Consider the following 22,307-nt stretch of genomic DNA (forward strand, 5'->3'; position numbering starts at 1 on the left):
ACTGAGTGAAGGGACACACCAAAATCTGCCTATAAATTAGAAGGGATCAGCTGAAACCCTGGCTGTGAAAGCAGGGCAAGGCTGCAGTGGGATGGCAGCTGGTGGTCACTCTGCACTGCTCACTGCTGGGTCTCCAGCAGTCCTCTCTTCCAGCAGAAGTTTCTGGGAATGAGGAATTACATATGCACCTTCCTACTTACAAAACCAGTATCTCAGAAGTCTAGGAATGCAGGACCAGACAGGACCTCCTGGGTTATTAAGTATGATCTCTTGTAGGCACTGCTTCAAGTAACATTTTCCCTAAATGCATAGGATGCCCTTTTAAAAGCAATTAGGTTTTCAGCCACCATTATTCTGATTGCCATTCCAACAATAAAATACCCTTTTCTGATTTTCAACCTATATGTATTTACTTTTTGCCCATTTGCTATTGTGCCAAATTGGCCTTTTGCTTAAAAAGTACTTTTCCCTCCCTATTATTTCTCCCACAAACACAGACATCAGTCATATCCTCTCTCCACTTTCACTTTACTAGGCTAAATATGGCAAGCTCCTCTAGCACACTTTCTTAAGGAAAGATTCCTGTCCCTTGGGTCAGCCCTAACAAGCCTTTTCTAGTCTGAGGTCATTTTACTTGGGAATATGAGAACACACAATACTTTGGGGCCTCACGAGAGCTTAATACAATGGCATTAGTATTCCCCCATGTTGTATAAAAAGACTTATGTCTAGTGTGTTACAGGATATTTACCACCTTCCAAGCCACATTACATCTGCAGTCATTTGCAGCCAACTGCTGCGACCAATTCTTTCCTACCCTTTTCCTAATGACTAAAGATCTATTTCATGCAAGGCCTCAAATGTTGGTCTTAATGTTGTTTTACTGAGTGTCTGTAGCTGCTGTACAGAATTCAGATTCTCCTCTGTAGTCATAATAACTGGCATCAACAGCAAAGTTCATCAGCCCAATCCTAGCACTTGTGTTGAGGCTGAGAAACAAAAATCCTAAGGGCAAGTCCTTGATGAGCTCTGCTAATCAAGCTCAATTAAAATCAAGCTACATTCTTTCACACAACTTACTGACGTCTTTCCTTGAACCAGTTTCTTATCCATCTCAAAGCTACTGCAATTTTCATTATATTTCCCAGTTTAACCAAGAATTTCCCATGGGGAAAATACCTCAAATGTTTCACAGAAGTTCACATAAATGAGATCTATCAGATCTAGTCTGCTTTTAGAAAATCAGTGATGTTCTAAATTGTGTGATCAACCTTTAAAAGAGTCTTCTCAAATTATTTCCTATTTTCCTCTGAGATATCCAATGTCCCCCACTCTAAGTCAAAGCCCCAAGCAATGCATTCATTCACTTTGGGTACCAAAACTTCTCTGCCTTTAGACTCAGCCCTATCCTCACTGGCTGTCTCCTTTCTTCCAATTTGCAAAGTTTAAAAAACTTTTGCTGTTTATTTTATTAGCCTTTTCAAGGTCTGACTCAGCATGATTTTTCCTGTTCTCACCTCCTCTTTCCCGTTCTTGACCTCTGAGACAGAGCTTTTTGTTATTTATTTGCTTTTTTTCCTCCCCCTCCATTCTTAGTAGGCTCTTGGTCTATCCCTAACAGCTTCTCTGTGGCAGTTATTCATTCAGTGAGGTCTGGATATTCTTCCTATAACTTTTTTTCTCTTGTTGGCATGCAGACTTGTAATGGCTTTAGCATCTTTGACTTGAAAAAGTTCCAGACCTCCTCCACCTCCAGTTCCTTAGCTGAGCTTATTAATCAGCTCCCTTAGTTTATCAGAGTTTTGTGTTCTGTTTTTTTTTTTTTTTAATCCACAATCCTAATTCATCCTAAACACTGGTTTATACCTCCATTTAATTTAATCTGATCTAAAATGACTCGTGTTCATTCAATCTACATTTCTGTAGTTCAGCTGGCACCTCAGACCAGGGACCAAACTCTGTCTCTGGATCCCTCAAGGCTCTTGGAGTCTCATGATCACTCCTTGTTTTAGGCAGGGTTCATGCTCCAGATATGCAGCAAATAATGCAAAAAAAAAAAAAAAAGAAAAGTCACTTTCAGGCTACTACTCCACCACACACACTCCCATTTCTAAGTAAATGCAGAACCTCTGCCCATCCAAGAAAAAAAAAAAAACAAAAACTAAACCTAATCCCAAAGCAAAACTCACTGAGTTATACACCTTTCAAGCCCAGTCTTTCACCTTCTGCAAATTTACCCCAATTTGATTTTGCAAAAGAACCAGGAAGTACTGGCAATGCTTCAACCTGACACATTGATTTCACAACCAAAATATTGAATAAATCATCTCTGGTGTCAAAATGAAGCTGAAATTACACACAGAGAAGACAGACATCCAAGGGAAAGGCAAAGATAATTCAGTAACAATTACAAGTAAGAAAGGGCAGAAAACTGATAAGGAAGCTAAGGATATTAGTTAGGAATGTGCAGAAGAGCAAGACTAAGTACACTTAATGGGATTTTTTAACATGAATTAGAAATAAAATTAACCTTTGAAAAGCTTACTTCTAGGGAAGAATGATAAAACCTTAAAACACCCTGGGGAAAATACATGAATGTTCAAGTTAGTATTCCTGTTCTACTTTTGGAAAAAGGCAGGATTACACAGCTGCACTGCATATGAATGATGCTACACCTTCCAGGCTATTAATCACAGACAGAGGAATTGTGTGAAAAGCAAAAGTGCATACACTGAATGCATACAAAATGGGAAAAAGCAAAGGGTACACTAAAGTGACAGGAAAATTATTTGATGGCTGATGAGAACCTCTGAAAGTGAGAGAATCTTCAGTGCTCAATCTAGTTTGTCAAGAAAGAGCGGTGAATAAATTACAGTAGATAAATACTTGTATGCCAAGGAAATTCTGATTACTAAGAGGGTCTTGGATTTAGCTGTAAAAGTCAGAAAAAGAACTGACTAGAAGCCAGTGCCAGATAAATTCAAATGATCATTAGGTTCAGAGCTGAAACAGTGATTAATGCTGGTATCATACTACAAAGGGAAGAGATGGACCCTCCATCCCTAGGGGTCCTCAGACCAAAACTGTGCATCTTCTCAGAAAATGTTTGTCACCTAAATGCAAACTATTTACTGTGCCCAGTACTAAGGTAACTGAGCAAGACCTGAGTTTCAGAGATAGTCAGGCTCCTGGCCTTACACTACCAACAATCTAAAAGCTGATAGTAGAAGCAAACTCTACATGCCAAAAGGTTCTTCTTTTTACCACCAGCCTGTCACTCTCAGAGCTCTGGGAAGCTGATTTCTTAGACATAAACCTTAAAAATGGGCCATAACAGCACCTAGTTTATTTGGAAAGGGTTTAAATGCCTGCATATGTGTGCCATACAGTATCTCAACAGACCCCAAAGTTCACTGGCTTTAGCTGGCATCAAAGGCATTAAAACCGGAATACTGTCAGTGTTGTCTGTAATATTCACAAAAACAGAAAATGTGATTGTATGCTGACGCTGGGGCATCACCGGCTTGGCTCCCATCAAAACCCCATGGAATCTGATATCCAGCTACCCCCAGCCTCTCCCTCTGAGGAAGAGGAAGGGCCAGCACCCCTCTTACCCTGCGGCCGGCCTCGTTGTTCTGCAGGTTCATCAGCATGCGAGCCTGCTCCTCCGAACCCCTGACGTAGTTCTTCTCCCTCTCCTTGGCATCCACGAACTCCTTGGCGAAGCGGTAGCCGTACTCCACGTTGTCCCCGCAGCCGCCCCACAGCCAGTCCCGGGGCAGGTCCTTGGGGCGCGCGGCGCGGCTGCAGCCGCACGAGGACAGCTCGCCCTCGCGGCACGCGCGGCTGATGGCGTTCACCACGCCGGCCGCGCTCACCGCGTACGTGAACGCCGTCTCGCGGCTGCCTGCGACACAGGGGACAAAGCGTTAGCGCCAGGCGGCCTCCGCGGCTTTCCCAGGAGAAGTGGGGGAAAAAAACCCCTGTTTATTGAATAGGCAAAGCACTCCCCAGCACAAAAATGAGCAATAGCAAACAGCAAAACCTCTCGCCGCTCCAAAGAGATGACAAATTCAGCAGAGTCCCCTCCGTGGGTCACAGCCCGGCTCTGGCTGTTCTCAGTCCCTTCTTGCTGGGAAATGTCACAGCCCAGGCCAGGCCTGGTGGGCTACATGTCCCACTGCTCCTCTGGATTTTCAGTCCAGAGCAGGTCCAAAGAATTCCAAGAAAAAAGGGAAAAAAACCCCCACAGTTCAGGGAGCTTCTTTGCCTCAGCTAGCCAGAAAAACTAACCAAGAACAAAAGGAGAGCTCTCTCCCACTGTCCACTGCAGACAATACAGTCTGTGTGAAGGATGCAGGGGAGCAAGTGCAGTCTCTGATAACAAACTCTGCACCTCTTCTCTCCCTCTTCACTTCTGTAATCAGTCTAAAAGCTGCAGAACTCAATATTCAACACCAACAGAACAGACAATTGGAGATACAAGCATCATAAAATCACCCCAAGACATTTCATTCTATGTCATTGAGGAAACCCTCAAGCAGCAGGAGGGTCGTTCACTAAGCTGAAAGTACAGCAGCTGACTTAGCCACTGTGTCTGGCAATAATCACTAAGAGTAAGTAACAAGGTTGGGTCTGTGCAAAAGGAGTACCCTGGTTAAGCCAGGGGACATGAAGTCTTTGTGGGCTTCTCTTCACTGAGCTTAGTTTAGTTTACATTAGATCAGCTGAAAATTATTGGTAGACAAAGTGAAGGAAAGTCATTTTTACACTGCAACATCAAGGCAGGGGCTCTTCCACTGCCTGAAGAACCACAGCACTGGAAGAAGTAAAACTCCCACGTAGACCATAATAAATGAAAAGACTTTCCATTAGCAGGTTTACTAGGGACTGCCCTGCTTGGCAGGGGAGGTATAGGGCTGTGCATGCCCTACACAGCTCAGCAGCTGAGCCAAGCAGCTGGATCAGGTCTCCAGCTCGGTGTTCCTGGCAGGGATTCAGCCCCAGTGTGACCCGGGCACCAGCACAGCCAGAGCACTGCATCAGTGTCTGCACAGGGGGAGAGGGAGAAGGAGGCAATCCACACCTGCACTCTCACCACACGTCTAATAAATGGCTGAGCCAACACCTTCAGAGCCATTGTGCTCATCACCAAACTTGGAGGTGATAAAGAGAACAACTGCCAAAGCTTCATTAGAATAAGCAATCTAATTGTGAAGGGCTACTTACACCAAAACCCAGCAAGATGCTCTCTCAAGCAAATTTTAATGACTTCAAAGGGAAGATCCTCAAAGAATAATTTATCACCAGCTCAGGAGGCTCTCAATGCCAGCTCCCCCAGCAGGGCTGAGCTGACACATTTGGTGTGCTCTTGTTCCAATTTGCACGTGCTGACAATCCCTAATTAATAGCAGCTTATCACCAGCTTAGTGGTAATGACCCAAGACAAAGGCAAGGCTGGAAATGGCATCCACCTTGCAGAACAACTTCTGATTTTTTTACCCCACCTAAATGAGAGATGAACACTAAGGATTTCTGCTTTGGAACACAGCTGATAGAATGCTACAAGACACAAAATACAGAAGGGAGGTCCTTACCCGCAGGTCATTAGAAGAGAACTATGCTCACCAAACCTCCCTGGTCCAAGAGATACAAGGAGTGACTCCTAGTTAAAGCAACTCAGATCCGAGTGGCCCAGAAGGGAGTTAGGGTATTTCTTCAGTAACTAAAATTAAGCTTTTACTCAGCTAGTTTGTTTTGCATGTTATAGGTAACAGTCCAATGTACAGGTTTGCCCGTGCCTGTACGGAGAAAGCCCTAAGGACACACCAATCATCCTTTTAAGGACAGCAGTGCCCTGTCTATAGAGATTAGGAAAGGACCTCACACTGTGACAGCCCGCGCAGCAGAGCCTGCATGACTCCAGGTGCTTAGCATCCTTACAGCCTGACTGAGATTCCTGAAAACACACCGCGATTTACACTTCTACCGTCCGTATTTTCCCTTCTCCACCTGCCAGACGGAGCAGCACAACTCAGGCTTATCTGGGGTGCAATTCCCGGCTGGGTTCGGTCCCGGAGCTCGGCGGAGCTCTGCTGCCCTCCTGTGCCCGCCCCGGATCGCCACCGGAACGGACCCGTCCGGGAGACCGACACCAAGGAAAATGAAAAAAGTTTTGGTTTCAACTCGCTGCTTTAAAAAGCATTACCCCAAAATTTGCCGATCTCGAAGAAAAACAAAGGGAAAAAAATTCCCTTTGTTCTCTACTTTTATGACTGTCTTTTTTTTTTTTTTTTCCCCTTTTAGCAGTTGAAAAGGCAGAAGAGATAAGATCTTTGGCTCCAGAAATGACTGCACTAACCTGGAAACCCCAGGCTTGCATTAAGGATTCCTCCAGAGGAGATATGTTCTCTCCTCCCCTGAGGGAATTCTAACATGACCTTTTGGGGTGCTCAGTCCTCTCCCCCTTCATAAATGTAACAGTATGGAATGTGTCTGTATATAATGTATAGAGCTACATATACACACACACGTGCAGTCCAAAATCTGTATTGACAGAACAGGAAGTAACTTCGGAAGGATAGTTTTTTGCATCACTAGATATTGTTATTGAATAAACCACATTTAAAAGCTAAGAGCAAGTCTCATAACAACACAAACACTAGGAGAAAACAGTGCTCCAAAGCAGCCTGCTTTAGTGCTGCTCCAGTACCACTGGACTGCCTCACTCCCGTGAAAAACACAAAATGAAGGTGTAATGATTAAACACAGACCAACCAGCTCTCCTGCTCCTGAGCTAAGTCAAGTTCTGTGAAGGGGAAAAGAAACTGATCTTCCAGGTTTCTGAACACTCTCACACAGATCTCCCAGGCTTTGGCTAAGTCAGGCTCTCCTCCCCTCTCACAATCCAGAAATCAGGTAATATATGCCATGCCCACATCGGTGGGTGGGCACCGAGGGCTGTTGGCACACTCTGCACCTTCTGGGTCCTTCTTATCTCCTTTCCCCTCCCTCTCCACAACAATCTGGCATGTCTGTGCACTCTTGCAGATATTCTGGTCTCCAGACCTTTCTCGTGCCATTGGCACAGAGTACAGAAAAAGGGCTGTGGTCCAGATTTGGGGCTCAGAGGTTGAAAATAGGAGACAGACACACAGTATGAACCCAGGAAAGAATGACTTTATATCTGGCATAACCTAGGAGATTGAAAGGCTTTGTCATCTTCCCCAGTGTGGAAAACATATTTGCTGAAATGATAAGCAATGACTCATTACAAAGCAGGAAAATGTAAAAGCAATGAAGGTGAAGCTATAAAAAAGAGGAGAGGCAGCATTTCCTTCCACAGCAGCTTATCACTGACACAGATAACAGCCATGAATCACCAAAGATCCTGGAATACCCGAGGACACCTGCAGTGACATTTTTCTTTTGTGCAGTCTCTTGCTGGAGTATAAACATCTGAATGTCCTCTAACTGACCAGAGATTAGTTCCAAAACTCTGTTGGGATAGGTTTTCAAAGAGTGGGCAACTGCAGGCAGTCACTTCAGACACTGCCATCAGCAGATTCCTACCACAGATAGGGTAGATAGCCCCAACAGGGCTCAACAAGCAAATGCACACAAACACACACAATCCAAGGAGCAGGACTGATGGCATTACCCATTACACACCTCTATCTTCACCAAAATACAAAGAAATCCACTCCCATAACTCATAGGATCAAATTCATTTTAGAAAGGAGAAGTCCTCCCACTTGTACTAGCCTCTCCAGGTCCTTCTTCCTCTACACATTCTGATTCTTCCTGACAGCTTTTCATCCTTCAGCTCCGATCTTTGCTCTCTTAGTTCACCCTTAGTTCTCTAAAAACCAAACACTGCTCTTCAGGAGAAGTTACATGCGAGGCAGTGACATCAGAAAGGAGGTCTTTTTCCTGTGGTGGATGAAATTTCAGCTTTCATCACCCGAAGTTGTAACAATCTGGGATTGCATGCAGCCTCATCAGGCCACCACCCTTCCTATCACAAAGTGAGAGGTTAAGGATGCACAGATGCCTTGGATATGTGACAGGAACTGGAAGTGTGGGTAAAGAAATGGCATTTCCCAAGGGAGTACCTCAGAGAACTGTTGGGGCATGAGCCGGGCAGAAAGGGAGGAGTTAGAATAGTTCTGGTGGGCTGAATTAGGAATTCTGCAAGACGGAGTAACACGTGCAGAAATATCCCTAGAAATCCCTAGGATGACAAATGAATTTCAGGATCAAATGGAGGAGATCACAGGACTTTGTGCCCTATCACCTAAACGCCCCAGAGGTATTAAAGATGCATGTATTGGAGTCCTGCTGCCTATGCAGTTTCCTTGAGAGTGAAACCAAAACCAGTGCAAGCACTACTGGGGGTACAGGAGCTGAAGGTGTTTTTCCATCCCAGGAGTTCACAACCGAGAAATAGTTCTGATTCTTCTGTGTAAATGATTGGCTTTGTGGGTGGGAAACAAAACCTTCGGACAGGGGTTGTGGAGAGTGAGTGAATGTGTGTGTGTGTGTGTGGGGGGGGCTGTTTTAACACCTTTTCTTTATTGGCCTGGCTGTCGGACATATCAAACCCAGCCCGGATTTCTCAGTTTCTTGCCATCAGATGACTGCATTTCAAAAGGAGCTGGGACAATGCAGCTAAGTCACACCTCAATTCAAGTGCAGCAATGGCCTGTCAATGTGCCTCTTATTGGGCAGGAATTATAAAAATCTCTTAGGTTTACACAGAGAGTGGAAGCACGGGGAAGTGGGGGAATTTCCATGCCCAGAGAGTCTGTATTTCCCACATCCCAGGCCTGCATTCCCTCTCTGAGATGCTGGCACCGATAACACGGAGCCATTGTTCCTGCCTCCAGCTTCTTCCCTCATTACCTTTAAAGCAGCACACCAGACAGAGGCAGCCCCCCTTTTCCTGACCTTCTCATGCTCCCCCCAAAAGAAGCTGCATCCCGCTCTTCCCCCCGCTGCCCCAGCTGGCTCCTGCTGCGGCCGAGGTGCATCGGTGCCACCAGCCAGGCACAGGCAGCACCGGGGCAGCGCCAGGGAATGGGACAGCTCGTTAAAGGCAGCTTTGGGAGCCGTGTAAAGGGGCTCATCACTCCTGCCTGGGTATTGAAGGACGGGACAGAGGTGCAGAGCACAGCCCAGCACTTTTCCGTACTGCTGGGCGTACTTCTGCACTTCTAGGTGCTCCTACCTATTTTCATCACCCTCCCAAAGACGGAAGTGTTGTCCACCGTGCTGCAGTTCCACCGCCGCTGCCGAAACTGGTACTGGCACTCCTTGATGGCGCTGCGGGCCCCTTCCCCGATGAACACCATGTGCTCCTGGTAGAGCTGGCAGAGCTTGCGCTGCCCGGGGGACAGCCCCGGCAGCTGGCTGCACACCGGCTGGGCGCCGATGATGTACATCTCAGGCCTCTGGATGGGGTTCATGGCCAAAGACCTGCGATGAGAAAAACATCCCAGGGAGTCTGGAGGGAGAGGCCCCCTCCGCGAAGCGCCCGACACCTCTCCCCACCCGCCCAGCCCAGCCCCGCTCCCGGAGCCCGGGCGCATTTCTCATGTCAGCTGCCTCCCTCCACAGCTCTGCCAGATGCGAGCCTTTTCCAGGGCTCTAGCGGGAGCAACACTACTCGTTTGTAAGCCGAGTTTAAACACAGAGGACACCCGGGATGGGGAGGGGGCAGAGAGAAAGCTCGGCACTTTCCCTGCAGAAGAAAGCCAGCAGCTATTTTACACCGCGCCAGCGAGCGATGCCTGCCTTTGAGCCAGGCTATTTTCCGCTCTTCGGGGGAAGGGGCTCCGCGGCTGCTCCCCGGGCTTTTGGCAGCGGGTAGGAAACCTTACCCATCCACTCCCTACACATTCCCCACATCCTAAAGCCCGGACGGCATTTCAGCGAGCCCGTACAAAAGGATCCCAGTAATGCCTGGAGGAGAGGGGCTGCGTCCCACCACTGCTGAAACTGGGCAGGGACAGCGGGAGGAGGGGGGGAACCTGGAGAGAGAAGCGAGCTGCTGCGAAAGAAGCCCGGGAGTCAGGGAACTTCCCGAGGAGGGCGCAGAGCAGGAGCTGCTGCACGGCCCCGGACGGTCCCCGGACAAAGGCTCCGCCGGCTCCCCTCACTTACCACCAGGAGTTGGCGTCGGCCACCGGCGAGGTGCAGCTGCAGAGGAGCGCGGCGGCGAGGGCCAGCCTCGGCCCGGTCATGGTGGGCTGCCGGGGCAGCCCCCGCGGAGCCGGCCGCCGGGACGGGGCGCCCTGCGGAGAAACGCCGAGGAGAAGAAGAAGAAGAAGAAGCCCTGGAGCGGGGCCTGCGTGCGGCGGGGGCGCGGCGAGCTCAGCCCGGCTGCCGCCCCCTCCCACCCCGCAGGACCCTCCCCCGGCCGCCGCCTCCCGGGGGCTCCGGCGGCGGCCCAGCCTCCCGCCCGCCCCCGGCCCCGGGGCAGGGGCCGCGCTGCCGGAGCCTCCCGGTGCGGCCCGGGGGGAGCCAACAGCCGCCGGTGCTGTTCTCGCCCTGCCCGGATCCTCCGGGCCGCCCCCGGCTCCGCTCGGCCTTTGATGCGCGCCCGGCCCGGCGGTGCCCGCAGCCCCGCAGGTGTGCGGGAGCCGGCGGGGCACATCAAAGCGCCGCGCCGGCCCCGCTGCCTTTGTAATGCACAGGCGGCTCGGAAAGGAGCTGCCCCCTCCCCAAAAGCGCCTCCCGAAGGGCCCCACGGCACGGCCCCAGCCCCGTGCCCCGGGCGGGGGCTCCGCGAGGCTCGGCCGGGCCGCCAATAGAGCTGGCACCGGAGCCTAATGGCTTTACGGGCAGGAGAGGTGGGCAGGAGAAAAGCTTCAAAGTCTCCTCTTGCCCAAACACCCTCTCCCTTCCCCACTGGAATCACTGCTGGTCTCAAAGGCAGGGCCATCGAGCAGCTCCTCAGCCCTGTCCCTCTCCCGGACACCGGCACTGTTTGTGTACTTCGGACGGGCTCCTCGCACCCTGCCTTCCTCATGTCGTAGGGAACAGCCGCCTCATCACACCATCGCCTGCCTCCATCCCTACAAGGCTTCCCACTGTCCCGTCCTACCCTGCACCACACAGTTCCCACCTCTCCTCCACGGAAAAATGCCCCTGCACCCCATCCTCCTCACCAGGCTGGTGTCCCCCCAGCCCTGCCCCTGTACAGAGTCCCCAAGGGTCTCCTTGCAGGTCTCCGTGCGGGTCCCCCCAGGCTGCGGGGCACACGAGTACCCAGCCTTGCCGTCTGCCCTGCCAGCAGCACCCGAGACATGAATCACCAGCCTCGGCAGCTCGGGCTGCTCAAGTGTATTTTTTATGGAATTCCTCGCACCCGCCACGGTGGACTTGCTGTGTTTGTTTGCAGCACGCTTCACTTCCTCCCCCATCCAGATGTGCTGTACCTGCAGCTGGTGGCCCATCTCACCTGGCAGGCAGATGTGGGGCTGCAAGTGCCAGAATTAGCCTCAGGACAAAAAGCCTTGTGTGACCCAGCACCTCAGTGGGAGGGGAGTTTTACTGCTTGGGCACAGCGGGATCCATGTCTGAAGAAAACAGGGTGACTTTATTCACATCTTCTATATCCTCCCTTTTCCTCCTCCCACAGCCCCGAGTGTGACGGAGGGATGGCGAGGTGTATGTGTGTGTAGCCACGCATACATGTTTTGGGTCTGTTTCTATAGGGAATAGACAGAATGGAAAGTTTATCTCCGTGAGTCTGGGGAGGAAGGAAGTTGTGTATGGATGAATGGCTTTTCCATGACAAACAATGAGTCTGCACAGACATGGTGTGATGTCACCTAAGAATTTCCAAGCCAGCCTTAGATACAGAAAACCTTTTTGCTGGCAGAGATGAGAGCGTCCCACCTTTCCATCTCTGGCCAGAGCCAGAAAGAAGAACCAGGGCAGGGGGAAAAAAACATAAAAGACCTCACTGTCTCACACACACACAAGGCATGTGCCATGTAAATAGATGACATGATGGGAGAAGTGCATCTCCAAGCTTTGCCCTCACCCTGCGGATTCTGAGAAAGGAGTAAACCATGGCGAGCTGCCCGGGTGCCTCTCCCAGCCAGGAATGTGAGACAGCAGCAGCTGATGAGGCAGCTCCACAAATACAGGTGATGTCAATGTCCCTGTGAGCTCCTCTGAGCACATGTGTGCAACTGCAGCACTCAAGGGGCAGCCAGGACACACCACCAGGCATGGGTGGATCACTGACAGCACCGTGGAAACAAAAACCTTGCCAGCCAGGAAAGCCTGGAAGATGCTCACGTGAAACTTGGTCCAGAAGCACATGGCACTAGTTAAATATCTCATTTTAAGCATTAATATGCACAGGCAGACAGTGATTAACAACAGTGAAGTGTTATGAATACTGCTGGTAGCAACCTGAAAGCCAATGAGCACAAGCAAGTGCTTGCAATCTTATTTTGAAACATGAGACACAAGCATTGCTGTATGGGATAAGATTGGTTCTCCAGCCAGCCTAATATCCTGTCAAAGGTGGCAACTAAAGGAGCTCCTTCAGCAGGAGATGTCTCAAACTCTGAATTCTGCCTCAAATTCACTGCTAGTGAAAGGAATTGCCATTCAGCTAATATGTGAATGATGGAAGCAAGTCCTTTTCAAGGTGCTGGAAATAATTTCTTCACTGGCTGTGTTTATGATCTCAGATAAAGTGATAATAGCAGCTGAGGCATTGCTACAGGGATTTGGGATCAGCCAGTAACTTCCACACCAAAAGCCAGAAAGCACTTGGCTGGTGGTCTGAAGAATATGGTCCTCCCCTCTTGTGCCTGTTTGTACTTGCCACCAAAATCCTGAATGAGAGGTTTTGATTTTATAAATAAACAGCTTGGGTTATCTTCTAAGCCCAACTGCAGGGCTGGTTCAAACAGCTTAGTGAGGTTGTTTGCCCAGGCAGGGCTGGGTGGGAGGCATGGGTGAAATTCTGTGAGGATGAGAGATGGGGTGAAGTGGGGCTGCTGGAGGGCTGGGATGAATGGGTAGGGAGGAAGCATTAGGTAGGAGAGCCCAACCTCACTGCAGGCAGACCACCCCTCCTGGCCATCATCCCTGTCCATCCTTACTCATCCAAGCAACTCCCACTTTCATCCCAAAGCATCCTTCCCCTGCAGCAGCCCACTCACACCAACTCAGACCACTCCTGCTACACTAGGGGATGAAGGAGCAGGAGGAAGAACTCCAAAACCACAGGTTGCTCTTACTTCTGTGGAAAAAGGTCCCATCCCACCCCTTCCAGTGGGCAAGGATCACTCAAACAGCAGAAGTGAACCTGCTCAAGCACTGCAGGTTTGATGCTTCCACCCAGAGCATCAAGGATCACCTGGGCCAAGTAAGGAGCTGATACCTGGAAAAAGGACCCTTAGATTAAAGTCTAATGCCTCTTAGAGGGCAAAGCAGTGGCAGCAAGCCTTCATCTTTGTAAAGCCTTGGCATTCTGCTGCATTCAACAGTCTGCTGCCCTAGGCAATTGTCTACTGTGCTGGCTGCCTGCCTGAAATTTGTACCTGTGTTTGCCTTTGTTCACTTTTCAGAGGTGACAACTGTGCATGAAGAATAAATTTACACATCCAGTCTCCAAAGTCAGAGCAAAGCAGCTGGAGAGCTATCATGCTTTCCCAACACTGTCCCTGCCATGTTTGCTGGAGGGAAGCTGCAAGACTCCAAGAAAGGGAGGTCATGTCCATGAGATCATTTGCAAAGATTTGGCAGACCGTGAAAAGAGTTGAACCCTTGCTGGAAGACAGCCCTGATAAATGAGAAAGGGAGAGTTACTCATGCAAATTCCTTGTCCTACCCTTACTGTTCCTTAAGAATTCAGGATGTCCCCAAATGTGACACAGATGACACAGATCTCTTATCGAGTGCTATAAGGAGTGCTGCAAGAAAACATAACTTCCACATAACTCCAGTGCTCCTCATTTCTGCAACTTGTCTGATTCCTTCTGGTCTGGGCAGAACTGGACATACATTCTTCCTGTAATGATCATCTTTTGAGTTCCTGTTTACTCTTGCAGCTTGAGTGGAGTTCAGTGCTTGCTTTTAATGCCTCGCAATGTCCAGTGCATCCAGAAACAATTATTGCTTTCTCTGACACAAGACACTCACTCAAGATGTGAAGGATATTCACTGAAGCAGAGTCTCTTCTACTTAAGGAGCCAGTAGAGATGCACTACCCAGTGTCAAGGTTTAACCCCTCTCCCTCCTCCTCCTTCTCCCCCCAGCTTGTACTGCTGAGCAGAACACCATATGGTCTGGGATATCCCTCTGGCCAGTTGGGATCAGCTGTCCCAGCTGTGTCCATTCCCAACCCCTTGTGCACCCCCAGCCCCCTCCTTGCAGGGTGGAGTGACTCTGTGCAAGCCCTGCTCAGCAATAACCAAAATATCCCAGAGTTATCAACGCTGTTCTCAGCACAAATCCAAAACACAGCCCCATACCAGCTATTATGACGAAAATTAATTTTTCTTCAGCCAAAACCAGCACACCCAGGAAGGAGGCTTTCCATGTGCTGCTCCAAGGGGAATCCCTGCCCTCTGGTTCTGTGCCATGAACCTGCTGCTGACAGCATCAAGAGATGTATCATAACGTCCTGCTATCCATCTGCTTCTGGCAGACAGGCTTTAACCACAGCTCTTACTAAGACTTCAGGAATCTCATTAAAATCACATACTTGCCCATTCAGCTGAACCAGTTTCAGAGGGAGTGTAGATTAAAAAAAAAAAAAAAAAAAAAAAAAAAAGAAGAAAGAAAAGAAAAAAAAAAAAAGCCAAAATCACTTGAAGCTAATTTGCAGTCTTCACACAGAAACCTAAATCATCTTTTATCTCACCACTCCCTGACTAGTCTGGTTCTGTGCTGCTCCTCTGTTGCCAGCCTGTCATCTCTCAGCTGTACTGGTGTCAACCTTCCCAGATGTAAATGTTTTTATTTAATTGTATTGCAATTATTACTTAACCAGCAATTGGAGCCACCTCCATAGGTCCAGCCACAGCTGGGGTGTTACAGAAGGTGTAATAAAACCTTCTTAAAGTATCCCAGCACATCAGTCCTTCCTGTCTGCCCTTTTGTCTTGACATTGCCTTGCCTCACTGAATTGTTACACACTGTCTCTGCTGGAAAGGCAGATAATTCCTGCTTATATCCTGCTTGTTGCTTTTGGTACTTACAGACTGGGTTTTATCTCCTGATGTGCTCATGCACTACCTTTTTCTGCATCTCATCACCTGTCACCCCTGCTGACAGATCCAGATTTCCTTTCACCACTACCTTGCCCTTTCATTTTTCCATGACTCCCCTGGCCAATGACAGCCAGCCTCACTGTCACCAGGGCATGTAGAGCAGCAAATGCCAAGATATACCTGCCAGTCTCAGCATACTCAGTGACAGCTCTCCCTGAAGTGCCTCACCAAGGAGAGCAAGAATGGAGGAAGCTTGCAAATAAAGCAGAAATACTCCATAACAAAGGTGGCCAGATATTAAACATTTCCACCATTTAAATCCAGAATATGTATAAAGGATAATTATTCTATGAATAAAACGATTTCTCGTTCATGAAAGATACAGAATATATGTATAGCCTAATGAACATTGTCATTTTCAACACAGTATTTCATGACAGGCAATGAGCTCACTTGGAGCAAGACCATCTCACCTGCTACAAGAAAAGAAGCAAACTCCAAAGATTAATCAGGACATGATCCTCCCTCCTCTCAAGAGGATTTAGTGGTACTTGTACTCATTCTCACAGCAGATTAAATCCTAATGTTGAGCCAACCTGGTCCCCTGAGACCAGCACAACACGTCCCACAGAAAAGTGCAAGAGACTCAGCAGAAGCTGCATATGCTGAGACAAAATTGATTTAGATTTTTTGAAATCGAGAAAGAAGCAACACAGACCCATCCCTGCAGGTATAGAGGTGTCTGGAAACTCTCCACATTTATGATATTCCCATGGACAGATCCAAGCCATCCGGTTCCATTTTACATGAGAAATCTATTTGCATGTTGGCAGCCTCAGCTGAGAGCCAGAGTCCTACACCAGGACATGTCTAGCCCAAATTTTGCACTTCTTGTTCCCACGACTACTGTAATACCAGGCTGCAGCAATCATCCATAATCACAATCAGCATCCTCTATTTATATGGGAAAGTCCCATCAGAAATTAGACCAGTTCTACTATGTATAAATATAAATCTAACAAATCACTAGATAAGTATATTTGAAAGAAGTACCAAGCATTATCCTCTGCTGACCATTCAGCAGCTTATTTAAGATGCCCAGGGTGTCCCAGTTTCCTTGCCAGACAAGCACCCCATCTCCCTAAACTGCACCAACAATTTCATCCTCAGAAAATGTTCCCCAGGCCACCTCAAAGGAGCCATGGGGGATCAGGCTGAAACACAAGCCCAGACAGGATTAGGAAGCCCATGCTGCTGCTCCCCAACATCAGATTTCCAAGAATGAAAGACTCCATCCCTTAAGGCCATCTAGCTAACATCTAGCTTCCCCAAATGCCAAACTTACATGAAGGACTTACCATCCTAGAGGGGAGTAAGACATGAGGAGAGTGAAAAGAACATTGATCCCTCCTTTGTTTCCCAGAGGCCAACCCTGGGAGCTGGTTTGCTACCTGCTGTATCTGACCATGGCACAGACCCCTCAAGCAGGGACAGGAGGGCAGCCCTGTCCTGCTGGGGAGCTGATGCTGCCTGCAGGGTTTGTATGAGAACTCTCAGCTCAGATTATGGTGGCTGTGTGCACACATTAGCCTTCCTTGAAGGTCAGGAAGCACAAGAACACAAAGTTCTCTGACAAGAGCAAGGAGGCAGAGGAAGGCAATCCAAGTCAAAGCAACTTCTCTGCAGAGATTTTAGGACAGGCCAGGGGATGGAAACAGTTGGATGATTTTAAGTGTTCTGTTCCTCACTCTTGGAAAGTGTGGAGCACCTTCACCCTCCCTAAAGGGGTGTCCAGCTCCCCCAGTCCCAGTGGAGCCATCCCAAACTGAGATTTATGTCTCTGCATCTCACAGGCCTGGAGCTCATTTTTGCCCTGAATATATATATTCCTTTTAGCTTGTTCCATACTCTGTAATAATCACATCAACTGCCAAAGGAAATCAAATATTCAAAGTACAGTTAAACTGTTGCTGCAGTGGCTCTTAATTCTGCAGGAGTGAAAGACTGGAGGAAATGGAGATGCACTGTTTATTCCTGTGCCTTGGACATTCTGCACCTCAGTGCAGGGACCAGCATCAGACTGGGTCAGACCAAGACCCTCCCATCAGTTAAATCACTGCCAGCAAAGTCTGACATGTACATTTCCAAAGGAAACAGTAAACCATTGGAATAAATCCAAATTCATTATAATTTTTCTCCTTCTTAAGAGGCTCTTCAAAGAGGTTCTTACAATGTCTAGTCTAATAAAAATGGCCAGCTTTCCTCCACTCTAGACTTGTAAAACAAGCACATACATCCCTCAGACCCCACAACCCTGAGAGCTACTATTTTTCCCTTACCTTAAAGGGAAAGAGAAGTGGAGGAGGGGGTGAGTGAGAGGTTAAAAACAGTAAATCTGTGGTGCAGATTTACCTCCATTCAATAAAGCATTAAACCTGAAAGTAAGTATATCTCCACTCGTTTTTTGCTGAATTGGGATCAACATTTAAATCTACATGGCTTTTTCCATTCTTTCAACCATCAAATACTTCTGCCATCAATTAAATGTTGTTCCTGCTCAAATACAGTGGATTCAAATACAGAACATTTTGGGAATAATGCCCAAGTGTGTAATTGTACCATCTTCATAGTTTTCACAGTTTCCAAACCAAAGAAAAAACCATTTTTTTGAAAAAGCATGCTTACTATGCCTCATATTTAAAGATAAACCTATAATAAAGGTTGAAGCACTATAAATAAAGCCCTGTCTATACCAGGAGATTACACCAATTTAACCAATTTCAGAACTTATCTTCTATACTGTCACACTTCAGTGAAGGAATTTCCTGTTAATTCTTGGTGCAACAGATTTGAGCTAAACCTATTCAAACTGTCTGGGAAATTTACTGCATATAACCAAAAAGGAGATAATTTTATATCTCAGCTTCATTCTAGCACCAATCACTCATGTGCAAGTTGAACTGCAGAAAATAAAGGTATCCTGTTACAGATCTTGTTTTTAAGTTCACTGCCACAGGCTGAGGGCACAACAGAAAATGAACATCAGCCTCTTGGACAGGAACTACACAGAGCTATGATGCTGCCAAAGCCCCTGTGTTATCAGGGCAAGGCCTGAAGTGCAAGAACACAATAGCAAAAAAAAAGGAAAAAAAAAAAATTCGTGTGCTAAAAAAATTTATAACAAAGCATTAGTTTGAAAGATGGCTCTGTGGAAAAATTACCTGATTGGCAACAGATGAAGTTTCCAGTATTTGTGCTAGCATTTGCTGCTTTGTAAATCCTTCCCAAAAAGGAAAAAAAAAAAAAAAAAAGAACAACTGGAAAAGTAACTGAGCTGCTAGTGCACTTTACTCAAATTTGTTCATTTTCATTGACTTTCCCTCAGTTTTCAAAGCATATTATATAGATATTTTAACTGCCAAAGCTATCCAAAAGCTTTCCAAAAAAAGCTGTGCTTTTTTCCTGCTTCTCTTGCCAACACGAACTTTAATGTGACATTTTGGTGCAGACACTAGAATAGCATCCATCTCCTCCTCCCACAGCTCTGCCTGCCCAGCAGGGTTAACAAAAATTAAAACTTGCTCTACATCAACACAGCCAGTGCAAGTTACCACCAGACCAACTTTCCACCCATGTTGAGGCTTTTTGAGCACATCCTGCACTCCACCAGTGGCAATCTCATCCTCCAAAGAGCTCAGCCCACACCTAGGCTTCAAAACAAGCAATCAGATTTCAGAGGTGCCTGTGGAAAACTGGTGTTTTTCCTTTCCTGCTTTGGACATGAAAAATGTTGTAGACACCAGAAACTCCAAGAGGTTAAATTATCTGGAAAAGGTAGCTGCTTATCTAACATCTAATCTACTCAGAAAGCAGTGTACAAGCCCATGAACAACTGGCACGAGAGAATTTGGCCCTGAGTGGTTCTGAGAGCCCCACATTTTGCAGCCCTTCAAATACAGATTTAAAAGTCACTGTTCCCACAGCAGGTGCAGCTGGGCTGGATAAAGCTGCCCCATTCAGATCACTACAATCCTGCAAAGTTCAGGAAGGCACTGCGATATTCTGACTCCTAATGGCACCCAGTTTTCAACCCAGTTTGCTGTGGAGGGAGTGTGGGTTGATGTCATCTTTGAAAGATCATACACCTGCAGTGTGAGAGACTGTCAAAAGGTCTCAGAATCACACCTGAAGAAGGGAACCAGCAGGCACTGAGTGATTCTCATTCCTGGTGACAATTCAGAGGGAAGGGCTTTTTCCTCAGAAGCAGCCAGTGCTTGGAAGACTGAGGCTTTGTCCTCTCCTGTACCCTGGACACAGGGTGGACATCAGGCCAGGTGCCCTGCAGGGACAGAACTGCCTTCCCTCCCCACTCACACCTTTATCCTAATGACACTTTCTGGCCATAAATACTGCATAATCCTCCAGTGAAAACATGTAAATATTGTCATTTTTCAGCCCATGCTCTAGACCTTGTGCAGAACTTACCAGACACAACTGAACAGTATACAGGAAATGTTTTTTTAAAAAATACAGAAATGTTTTTCTTTTTCACTTGAAACTAAAGGGAAAACACATAATGGGAGAAATCCCAAGTTCTTTCAACTGCCATTCAAGTAGCAAGAATTAAAATTACCTATTTTACACTACAGTCCAAAAGAATATTTACAATCCTGGAGATTTTTTCCCCAACCTCTTGAACATATTTATTCTCTCTGGCAATATGCTATTGAGTAAGTCAACTGAACAGGACTAGGGAATTTATGAAGGTGGAACAGCTGTACCTCTGGTATGCAACCTTGGCTTTAGTGGACAACTACAAAGTTCTTGCAAAGAAAAATGTGTTTGTCCTGCAAAAAAAAAAAAAAACCAAACCCAGAGAAGAAAGGAATTGCTCATCTTGCAGGAGAGGGAAGCATGCTGCATTGCACAGAGGGGTTAGAGGCTTGCTTGCAGGTGTGGAGTCAGAAAGATGCTGTATGAGGATATGTGCACCATCCTTGCAGCAGGCAAGGTGTAGGATGAAAGAGGGAATTGCCTGAGTCTCTACACTGCAGGGGAAGCAAGAAATCCTATTAAGGATTTATGCTGTTCCAGCAAAATAACTTCCTCACTGGAAGCAGAAGCCAGCTTTTTCACTGTCTTGACTTTGCTCGTGCTGACAGCATGCAGTTCTTCAGTCAAGCCCAGTGCCAGCTTTGTGCAGAGAGATTCAGCATCAGGAAATGGGCTAGCAAGGCTCCTACTCCTGCTCTCAGCCATCATTTCAATTGCCTCCAAGATGCACTTCCAAGACTCTGAGTGAACAGCCCTCCTGTTTCTGAACACTTGTAGAAAGAAGTTATTTCCTACATGAATGGGTTTGAAAATAGAGTGATGTGCACATTCAAAAATATGTTCTAGAGAAGGCATGTATGGGAGATGTCTGTGCGTGGTGTGTAATAATTACAATGTGTTTTCATTTACACGGTGTCTCCTCCACGCAGAAGGGAATGTAACAAAATATAACCAAAACCACATAGCCTTACAAATAAAGGGACACAGAGAGAGAGGGAGTTTCATACAAAGGTTAAACAAAAAAATCTGTTTAATGTCACTTTGGGGATTACAGGAACTGGAGTAAAACAAACATCCAGAAGAAACTTTGAAGGGTTGCTTCAGGAAAAGCACGTGTGTGCCACCACATCTGCATATTCAATATGTCTTGCTGGGACAGCTTGGGGAAAATAGGAAGCTGGAAATTTTCAGTGTGGGAATTAGATGGAAGAATGTGAACCATTCTAAACAAAACAGAGTGAAGCTGCCAGCTGACTTGCTAAAATGCCAGTGCTCTCTAGGATCCCTTGAAACAGAGCTGAGGACTGGCCTTGCTGCTCAGGGAGTGGGTATGGAGCCAGGAGATCTGGGCTGGATTCCTGGCCCTGCAACAAGCCCAGCATGTGACCCAGCTGGGAAGTCATTCAGCTCTCAGTTTCCAAAAGCTGATTTCATGCCTACACTTCTGGGCACCTAGAGTGAGACAGCGTGAGCCCAAACATCCCAGATTTCAAACAAAGTTAAGCTGCAGGTACTCATTCCCCATCCATGAAGAACACACAGCCTGGGACTCAGCTCCATCACAGATGAAGCAGGGCTAAAACCTGCTTCAAAAAGCTCCAGGTATTTAATGATTAGACATCTTTTGCCAAAGGAGAGGTGCTATGGATATACAAAGGACTGTCACTGAGTTACCTGTTGCTTCCCACTTCCTGTGGCAGCTACTGCCATAAATATTTTCACAAATTTCAATGTATATGAAGATTTTTGTATATGCTTTCTGCTTCAGGGCATCAAGGAATAATGTTCTCACTGTTCCAAAAGGAACCTAAAGGATACACATCAGGACTGCTGGCAAAAAAGCATGGAACAGCAACACTGACAAGACTAGGAAAATACTAGATCTCAAGGATGAAATAGTGGAAACAAAGACTTTTTCCCACACAATTTAGTCAGCATGTATGCTGGGGAAAAAAAAAAACGAAACAGAAGCAAAGCCATATTTCTAACTTACACTTTTCTGCGTGCACACATTTTTTAAAAATTCAGAACCATCAGAAGTAGAGAAAGTTGTACTCTCATTGTACACGAGGAGATCTGGTGACACAAAGTAATTTACATTATACTGTAGGCAGAGGTTTATTATGGGTATTTTTAATGAAAAGTATAGACACAAGTTGAAAGAACAAGTGTAAAACACCCATTTATATTTCTACCTCCAGCATGGTGGACTCTTTACTTTCTTCCTGCCCTGTTTGTGTCTGCCCTTAGTTTTACCCCTGCATTTCCAGAGAGGATTTCCAAGATTTTTGTCATGCACAGATAGATAACACATGTTGGTTAATTTAGCTGCCTTAATGGGGTTTTAAAGTTTCCACATGAACCCAAGAACAGAAGCAAGAACAAAAGAAATTTCTGAAAGGGATGTCCCTTTGCAACCATTTTTCTGTGCATCCATTGTAGTTGAACCAGACAACTTTCAGGAAATAAGGGGAATTTAGCACAGTTTCTGTGCTTTTACATCTAGGA

The 22,307-nt window shown here is 46.9% G+C and overlaps 1 protein-coding gene across 3 annotated transcripts in view; it reads right to left on the reverse strand.

Annotated features, from left to right (window-relative positions):
- Positions 1 to 22,307, reverse strand: part of WNT5B (Wnt family member 5B) — a 64,783-nt gene that overhangs the window by 3,430 nt on the left and 39,046 nt on the right. For all 3 annotated transcript variants that reach the window (XM_079303764.1, XM_079303766.1, XM_079303765.1), the window contains 3 exons: positions 10,165 to 10,295; positions 9,230 to 9,477; positions 3,615 to 3,907 (listed from right to left, as the gene is read on the reverse strand). In XM_079303764.1, coding sequence (XP_079159890.1) covers positions 3,615 to 3,907; positions 9,230 to 9,477; positions 10,165 to 10,295 — 672 coding nt within the window. The remainder of the gene's footprint in view (positions 1 to 3,614; positions 3,908 to 9,229; positions 9,478 to 10,164; positions 10,296 to 22,307) is intronic.

This window comes from Erithacus rubecula (assembly GCF_903797595.1).
Source record: "Erithacus rubecula genome assembly, chromosome: 4".
Taxonomy (NCBI): domain Eukaryota; kingdom Metazoa; phylum Chordata; class Aves; order Passeriformes; family Muscicapidae; genus Erithacus; species Erithacus rubecula.